The sequence below is a fragment of the Microchirus variegatus genome (assembly GCF_963457635.1).
Source record: "Microchirus variegatus genome assembly, chromosome: 13".
Taxonomy (NCBI): domain Eukaryota; kingdom Metazoa; phylum Chordata; class Actinopteri; order Pleuronectiformes; family Soleidae; genus Microchirus; species Microchirus variegatus.
In genome coordinates this window covers 28,025,597-28,035,024 of record NC_139814.1, presented here as the reverse complement: position 1 = coordinate 28,035,024, position 9,428 = coordinate 28,025,597, and the positions used below count along the sequence as shown (strand labels likewise).

The window sequence follows — 9,428 nt, the reverse complement described above, 5'->3', positions numbered from 1 at the left end:
ATAAAGCTTTATTTCATAATAAAAAGTTTGTACACTGCGCACAGGCTCAGCGTCTTCTTCTTTCTTCTGGCCGTGGTGTAGCAGCGCTGCAGCGCCACTTACAGGTCAGGCGTATGTACTGCAGCGTACGTTCAGTGCGCACCCTGCTGGTGGAATGATGTAATGATGATCTGAGTGACTTTGATGTCATGTCACGGTCTTTGATGTGAAAATCATTTTCAGCCTCATGTTAGCAGAGCTCAGTACCCAGGTTCTCCAGGTGGTGGCGCCCGTGTCCCGCTCTCAGGACGTCCTCGTACGCGGGCGAGGTTAACGCACACCGTTAACCGATGGCTGCACCTCCTCCAGCAGCCACTGGGGGGCGCCACAGCTGCATTTAAAAAACACAGAAAATGAGACGATTCCGGTTTTTTCCGCGCCGACCACGATGAAGTCGAACGTGACGGAAACCGCCAAAGAGGAAGCGGAATCACGACACGGCGTTTCAGACGAGCGAGATCGGACGTTCGTGGCGACGTTCTTGTCTCACCTGGTGGACGCCGTCTCGCGCTCACACAGCTGCGGCGTTGACTTTGACGCGATGCTAACGCGTCTCCAGAAGCAGACGGTGGGGAAGCTGACCTCGCGTCTCCCGGACGTCAAAGACGTCACGCTGATCGTCCACAGGAGACTCTGCTCGGAGTTCGGATCGGCGAAGGACGTGAGGGACGCCATGGTGTACAACGCACGCTGCTTCGAGGACGCCGTCGCTGCCGCGTTGATGAAGAAGCTGCGCAAACGCGGAGGATTCATCAGGACGCTGAGGACGTTCTTCTACAAGAGGACCAGTAAAGTCCATCCGTCCAGCGTGGACAGCGAACCGCACGCGTCACCTGACGTGTCCGTCAGCTCGGGGGCGGGGTCAACGTCTCTTGACGCAAAGTTAGCGAGGTTTAACTGACGCTGCCCCCTGCTGGAGTAACTTTACAAACCACCAGAATCACTGGGCTTTAACAGAAGTTAAAACTAACCTGAGGTTTCAGACTTTGTTTTACAGACAAAAACAGATGTCACCAAAGTCCACAGAGGAAACCAGTGATTTTAGCTCACAGGGACACAGGAGCTGCTGGTCCTCTGCTGCCTCGTGTGGTCACTTTGTGTCACTGAGTTAAGTCTAAATTAAATATTTTAAAAGCTGAATTCACTAAAATCAGTCATTGTAAGTTAGTGATGGAGGCAGCAGTGGATCAACAACTCCTGTGAACTCCTGTGTGCTGTGATGTTAAAATCACTGGTTTACTCTATGGACTTTGGTGCGGGCGTTAGCCTTAGCGTTAGCGTCAAGGCTCACAAATAAACACCAGCTGTCGTTTCTTTATTTCTTTATTATTTGGATCAGATCTCAGGAGTCTCTCAGTTGTTTTTTAATTGGTCCCAAGGGTGAAGCCCCGCCCCCCTCCAGACTCTCCAGCTCACCAGGTGGCCAATCAGAGCTCAGATGTCACCTGGTCCCCGGGTCACCTGGGCCTCCTGTTTACAGGTGAGGAGGAGCAGGAGCGATCAGTGAGGAGACGAGGAGACGAGGAGCAGCGTCTGAACGGGTGAGTTCATTATTCATCGTAAACGTTAGCGCGGTGAAGAACGTCAGATATTATCTTTAATAATATGACGTGATGTTTGTGTCCAAAGATCAAATGAGATCAAAGTGTGTTTGTTTGTTTGTTTGTTGTCGTTTTAAAGTGAGTCTGTTTTTAGCATCGCTGACGAGGCTAACGAGGCTAACGAGCCGCGTGATTAAGGACTCGTAATTAACCTTGGTCCTCGGGACAATCATGGCGTCTCCAGACGAGGACGGCGTCCTCGAGGACCTGATGTTCACCAGCGACCTTGGTGACCAGAGGACGGAGCCCAGGCCCCGCCCACTGAGGGGGGAGGAGGAGGAGGGGGAGGAGGAGGGGGCGGAGCCGAGTGAGAGTGTGAGCATCAACACGCAAACATTCACCACTTCATCAAACACATCATCCCTGACTCCACCCACATCTATAATCTATGGTTTACTCACTAACATGGTGATGTCGTCATTTTTATATATAATCTGTTATATTTCTATATTTTCTGTTGTACACACTATATTCTATACTCTATACTATATTCTATACTCTGTGTATATGTATATGTATATATATGCTGTATATTCTACATTATACACATTATTTATGATGCAGTAAATATATTCATATATTTTTACTTATCTATACATTTGTTCATGTGTCATAATCCATGTTCTGTTTTTAATCCCGCCTCCTCAGGCTCAGGCTCCGCCCTCCGTGTCCGTCCAGGAGCCAATCACGTGCTCGGGCTGCGGCGCTCAGGTGTGCGAGCGTTACTTCCTGTTGGCGGTGGGCGGAGTTTGGCACGACTGGTGTCTGCGCTGCAGTCAGTGTGAGTGTGAGCTGAAGACACACGACTCACTGTACTGTAGAGACGGGATTATCTACTGTCACAGGGATTACAGCCGGTAATCTGGATTAACACGTTCATCTCACACGTTCATCTGCATTAACACGTTCATCCAGATTAACACGTTCATCTGCATTAACACGTTCATCCAGATTAACACATTCATCTGCATTAACACATTCATCTCACACGTCCATCCAGATTAACACGTTCATCTCACACGTTCATCCAGATTAACACATTCATCTCACACGTCCATCCAGATTAACACGTTCATCTCACACGTTCATCCAGATCAACACGTTCATCCAGATTAACACGTTCATCTCATACGTTCATCCAGATTGACACATTCATCCAGATTAACACATTCATCCAGATTAACACGTTCATCTCACACGTTCATCCAGATTAACGCCTTCATCTCACACGTTCATCCAGATTAACACATTCATCCAGATTAACACGTTCATCTCACACGTTCATCCAGATTAACACGTTCATCTCACACGTTCATCCAGATTAACACGTTCATCCAGATTAACACGTTCATCTCATACGTTCATCCAGATTGACACATTCATCCAGATTAACACATTCATCCAGATTAACACGTTCATCTCACACATTCATCCAGATTAACACATTCATCTCACACGTTCATCCAGATTAACGCCTTCATCTCACACGTTCATCCAGATTAACACGTTCATCCAGATTAACACGTTCATCTCACACATTCATCCAGATTAACACGTTCATCTCACACGTTCATCCAGATCAACACGTTCATCTCACACGTTCATCTAGATTAACACGTTCATCTCACACGTTCATCCAGATTAACACATTCATCCAGATTAACACGTTAATCCCTGTGTCTTCAGGATCTTTGGGGGCGGTCAGTGCGCTCGCTGCTTTCAGCCAATCCCAGCGTCCGATCTGGTCATGAGGTCAGGACACTTGACGTTTCACCCTCAGTGTTTCTCGTGTCAGGTCAGCGTCACGTTCACGTTCACGAGAAAACAAAATACTTCCACGTAATAAATGTTGTTCTATGCTGATGACAAACGTGTTTTTCTCTCAGATTTTGTCGTTTCTTTGCTCAGATAATTATTTATTATTTCAGATTATTACATTTATTCTCAGATTATTGACTTGTGATTGTTTTTCAGGAGTGTGACGTCAAACTGGTCCCTGGTAATCTGTACTGCGTTCAGGGCCAGAGCCTCTACTGTCAATCACACGGTCGCCGTGGTGATGATGGCGGCGTCCTGCTTTCCCACAATCCTCTGCTCAGACCTGCGCTGAAAGAAGGTGAGAAAGAAAACGACCAAGAATCAGAATCAGCACAAAAATCCTCTGAGAACATGAATGAATGAATTCTGTGCGTGTGTGTGTGTGTGTGAGGACAGACCTAAGCCAGGCGTCCGGCGAGGGGGAGGAGTCTGTCAGCAGTCCAGAGCCACGGCTGAATGACAGGGTGACTGGTGGGCGGAGCCACAGACGCACAAAGCGCATCAGGACGTGTTTCCGCAGCGAGCAGCTCCGAGCGCTAGAGTCGTATTTCGCTCAGAAACAAAACCCGGACGGTAAAGACTGGACTTTCCTCGTCCACAGGACTGGATTACCCAAGAGAGTCCTACAGGTGAGACACTGAGGACACACAACGCTAACGTTTACCTGTCACTCTAAAGGCGTGGATTCAGCATGGCTAATGCTAAAGCTTATATTTACCTGTCACTCTAAGGTGTGGATTCAGCATTGCTAATGCTAATGCTAAAGCTAACGCTAACCTGTCACTCTCAGGTGTGGTTTCAGCATTGCTAATGCTAAAGCTAACGCTTACCTGTCACTCTCAGGTGTTGTTTCAGCATGGCTAATGCTAGTGTTAATGTTAACCTGTCACTCTCAGTTGTGGTTTTAGCAAGGCTAATGCTAAAGCTAACATTTACCTGTCACTCTCAGGTGTGGATTCACCATGGCTAATGCTAATGCTAACACTAATGTTTGCCTGTCAGTCTCGGGTGTAAATTCAGCATGACTAATGCTAAAGCTAACATTTACCTGTCAATCTCAGGTGTGGATTCACCATTGCTAATGCTAATGTTAATATTAACCTGTCACACTCAGGTGTGGTTTCAGCATGGTTAATGCTAAAGCTAATGCTTACCTGTCACTATCAGGTGTGGTTTCAGCATGGCTAATGCTAAAGCTAAAATGTACATGTCACTCTCAGGTGTGGATTCAGTATGGCTAGTGCTAAAGCTAACACTAATGTTTACCTGTCACTCTCAGGTGTGGATTCAGCATGGCTAATGCTAACGCTAACGTTTACCTGTCACTCACAGGTGTGGTTTCAGCATATCTAATGCTAACGCTAACGTTTACCTGTGACTCTCAGGTATGGTTTCAGCATGCTAATGCTAATGTCTACCTGTCACTCACAGGTGTAGTTTCAGCATGCTAATGCTAACGTTTACCTGTCACTCTCAGGTATGGTTTCAGCATATCTAATGCTAACGCTAACGTTTAACTGTCACTCTCAGGTGTGGTTTCAGCATATCTAATGCTAACGCTAACGTTTACCTGTCACTCTCAGGTATGGTTTCAGCATGGCTAATGCTAACACTAACGTTTACCTGTCACTCACAGGTGTGGTTTCAGCATGGCTAATGCTAACGCTAACGTTTACCTGTCACTCTCAGGTGTGGTTTCAAAATGCCCGGGCCAAACTACGACGCTCCCTCACCTCAGACGACGCTCAGGCTAACTCGGGGGTCGCCATGACGACCCCGCCCCCTCCGCCCTCCTCGCCGCCCTTCTCCACCAGCACCATCGACCAGCTGCAGCTGTCGCTGCTCACGGCGCCGCTGAGCGACGTGGACCAGCCTCGGCAGCTGCACAGCCCCCCCGTCTTCTACCTGGACTACGACTCCCAGAATGCACTGGGCCGCGTCTCGTCTCTGGAGGCCGGCTACGAGGAGGCAGACACTGATCCTGATCCGTGTTTTACAACACGCTACTGCTGAACACGGAACTATACACCAACCTGTGTGTGTGTGTGTGTGTGTGAGACACAACAGTCGAGTTAAAGTCACAATACGTAAAAATGTGTTTGTTAACGTCGTTAATAAATTAAGAAGGAACGTCGATGATGATCATCAGCACCCTGTCCTCGTCCATCGCTGTCTTCATCGACATCCTCGTCTCTGGTCTCTGTCCTCTGTCTTCTGTCCTCTGTCCTCTGGTCTCTGTCCTCTGGTCTCTGTCCTCTGTCCTCTGTCTTCTGTCCTCTGTCCTCTGGTCTCTGTCCTCTGGTCTCTGTCCTCTGGTCTCTGTCCTCTGTCCTCTGTCCTCTGGTCTCTGGTCTCTGTCCTCTGGTCTCTGGTCTCTTTCCTCTGGTCTCTGTCCTCTGGTCTCTGGTCTCTGTCCTCTGTCCTCTGATTTCTGTCCTCTGGTCTCTGTCCTCTGTCCTCTGGTCTCTGGTCTCTGTCCTCTGGTCTCTGGTCTCGGTCCTCTGTCCTCTGTCCTCTGTCCTCTGGTCTCGGTCCTCTGTCCTCTGGTCTCTGTCCTCTGGTCTCTGGTCTCTTTCCTCTGGTCTCTGTCCTCTGGTCTCTGGTCTCTGTCCTCTGTCCTCTGATTTCTGTCCTCTGGTCTCTGTCCTCTGTCCTCTGGTCTCTGTCCTCTGTCCTCTGGTCTCTGGTCTCTGGTCTCGGTCCTCTGTCCTCTGGTCTCTGGTCTCTGGTCTCTGTCCTCTGGTCTCTGGTCTCGGTCCTCTGTCCTCTGTCCTCTGGTCTCTGTCCTCTGTCCTCTGTCCTCTGGTCTCTGGTCTCTGGTCTCTGGTCTCGGTCCTCTGTCCTCTGGTCTCTGTCCTCTGTCCTCTGTCCTCTGTCCTCTGTACTCTGGTCTCTGTCCTCTGGTCTCTGGTCTCGGTCCTCTGTCCTCTGTCCTCTGTCCTCTGGTCTCTGGTCTCTGGTCTCGGTCCTCTGGTCTCTGTCCTCTGTCCTCTGGTCTCTGGTCTCTGTCCTCTGTCCTCTGTCCTCTGTCCTCTGGTCTCTGTCCTCTGGTCTCTGTCCTCTGTCCTCTGTCCTCTGGTCTCTGTCCTCTGTCCTCTGGTCTCTGGTCTCTGGTCTCTGTCCTCTGTCCTCTGTCCTCTGGTCTCTGTCCTCTGTCCTCTGGTCTCTGTCCTCTGGTCTCTGTCCTCTGTCCTCTGTCCTCTGGTCTCTGTCCTCTGTCCTCTGGTCTCTGTCCTCTGGTCTCTGTCCTCTGGTCTCTGTCCTCTGGTCTCTGTCCTCTGTCCTCTGGTCTCTGTCCTCTGGTCTCTGTCCTCTGGTCTCTGTCCTCTGTCCTCTGTCCTCTGGTCTCTGTCCTCTGGTCTCTGTCCTCTGTCCTCTGTCCTCTGTCCTTTGTCCTCTGTCCTCTGGTCTCTGTCCTCTGGTCTCTGTCCTCTGGTCTCTGTCCTCTGTCCTCTGGTCTCTGTCCTCTGGTCTCTGTCCTCTGGTCTCTGTCCTCTGTCCTCTGTCCTCTGTCCTCTGGTCTCTGTCCTCTGGTCTCTGTCCTCTGTCCTCTGTCCTCTGGTCTCTGTCCTCTGGTCTCTGTCCTCTGGTCTCTGTCCTCTGGTCTCTGTCCTCTGGTCTCTGGTCTCTGTCCTCTGTCCTCTGGTCTCTGTCCTCTGGTCTCTGTCCTCTGGTCTCTGTCCTCTGGTCTCTGGTCTCTGTCCTCTGTCCTCTGTCCTCTGGTCTCTGTCCTCTGTCCTCTGGTCTCTGGTCTCTGTCCTCTGTCCTCTGGTCTCTGTCCTCTGTCCTCTGGTCTCTGTCCTCTGTCCTCTGTCCTCTGGTCTCTGTCCTCTGTCCTCTGTCCTCTGGTCTCTGGTCTCTGTCCTCTGGTCTCTGTCCTCTGTCCTCTGTCCTCTGGTCTCTGGTCTCTGTCCTCTGGTCTCTGTCCTCTGTCCTCTGGTCTCTGTCCTCTGGTCTCTGTCCTCTGGTCTCTGTCCTCTGGTCGTTGTCCTCACAAACATCTTAATGACTCGTCCTCGTCAGTCGAGTGTCGTTAATCACTGTGAGTCTGTTTCTAAGATCAAAGAATGAAGGTTACGTGAGTGTGTGTGTGTGTGCGTGCGTGCGTGCGTGCGTGCGTGTGTGTGTGTGTGTGTGTGTGTGTGTGTGTCACCACGGCCACTGACCAATGGCTGACGTCCTCTCACGTCCTGACTTTTTAAAAATGGTCCTGAGGAGACGATGAAGCTGAGATTCAAAGAGACGACTGAAGGTAAGAGACGTTTGTGTCTTCACTCGTTCACTGGCTCCTCCCACTTTAGCACTAAAGTCGGAGGACGCTAACGCGGCAGAATGAAAATCAGAATCTTTCAACTCTAAAATACTTTTCTGTAAGTGTTTGTTAAAATAATCTGGCTTTTAAAGCAGATTTGTCTGTTTTTATTTAATATTTTAATGTTGATCCTATTTAACATTCAAAGAGTGGGCGGGACTAAAAGAAAACAGTGAGATAAAGACGTGATCATGTGACGTAGATATCGTTAGCCATTGTTAGCAATAACAGTCAATGCTATTCTGCTCTAAAATGAAATTAACGCTAAAACTGTTTTCACGACTGATGCCATTGGCGGCCATCTTGGAATCTTGGCAAGATTGCGGCAACTTTGGTGTGGGAGAGTGAGCGACTTTGGTGTGAGAGAGTGAGTGACTTTGGTGTGGGAGAGTGAGTGGACTTTGGTGTGTGAGAGTGAGTGACTTTGGTGTGAGAGAGTGAGCGACTTTGGTGTGGGAGAGTGAGTGACTTTGGTGTGGGAGAGTGAGTGACTTTGGTATGCGAGAGTGAGCGACTTTGGTGTGGGAGAGTGAGTGACTTTGGTGTGGGAGAGTGAGTGACTTTGGTGTGGGAGAGTGAGTGACTATGGTGTAGGAGTGAGTGACTTTGGTGTGGGAGAGTGAGTGACTATGGTGAGTGACTTTGGTGTAGGAGAGTGAGTGACTTTGGTGCGGGAGAGTGAGTGACTTTGGTGTAGGAGAGTGAGTGTCTTTGGTGTGGGAGAGTGAGTGACTTTGGTGTGTGAGAGTGAGTGACTTTGGTGTGGGAGAGTGAGTGCAAACCCTCCTGTGACCTTTGTCGACCTCTTGTTTTTCAGATGACATCATCTTCGCTCGGCTTCGTCTTACTCGCCCTCCTCTGCTCCGTCATGGTCTCTCCCTCGCCCCTCCCCCCCCTGCCCCTCCTGCTCCTTCCCCCTCCCCTCCCGTCCACCGCCACAGTGGGCGTGTCCGACCCGCAGCAGCTCCGCCTCCACCGCCTCGGCCAGCCTCAGCACGCCTGGACGTGGACCGGGCGTCGTCCTGACCCTGAGCCGGTCCTGCTGATGCCCGGCCAGGAGGGGGCGCTGCTGAGAGCGCAGCGAGGACACCTGATGCTCCCGTCCTTCCCCGCCGCTCACTCCGCTGAGATCCTGCTCCTCCAGGAGGGAGGAGAGGGTGAGGAGGGCGAGAGGAGGAGCGAGGCGCTCACCTCCATCGTAGGAGGTCTGCAGGCCGTCAACCGCAAGAAAGGAGGCTTCGGGTTTCGCTTCGGGAGGAAGAGATGGACTCAGCAGGGAGGGGAGGGGGAGGAGGAGGAGGAGGAGGACAGGAAGTGATGTCAGAGGGAAGGGGAGGGGCCCAGTCTGTAATATTCACTACACTTAAATACATGTTTGTTTACGTGTGGGACACAACTTTACAATAAAAATATACTTTTGTTTTCATAGATTGTGATGAAATTTGTCACCGAACACAAACCACGGGATTTTTGTGTAGTAACACAGTACTGTCAGTACTCTGTGTGTGTATATGTATATATATATACATGTATATGTATAGTGTTTTATTAGTCTGCTTTACACTACATTCACAGAATATTCTTTGTTATACTTCAGTCGTGTACTCTGTTGTACTTCAGTCGTGTACCGTGTTGTACTTCAGTCGTGTACTGTTGTA

General features: G+C 50.0%; 1 protein-coding gene across 1 annotated transcript; it reads left to right on the top strand.

Annotated features, from left to right (window-relative positions):
• Positions 1-1,811: 1,811 nt before the first annotated feature.
• LOC310935708 (LIM/homeobox protein Lhx9-like) lies at positions 1,812-9,206 on the top strand (the record flags this gene model as incomplete). The annotated part of the gene is made up of 8 exons (XM_083899642.1): positions 1,812-1,898; positions 2,289-2,497; positions 3,327-3,435; positions 3,615-3,756; positions 3,855-4,087; positions 5,148-5,426; positions 8,588-9,012; positions 9,200-9,206. 8 exons carry the CDS (start codon positions 1,812-1,814, stop codon positions 9,204-9,206), a joined length of 1,491 nt encoding a protein of 496 aa, XP_083755768.1.
• Between the last annotated feature and the right edge of the window lie 222 nt (positions 9,207-9,428).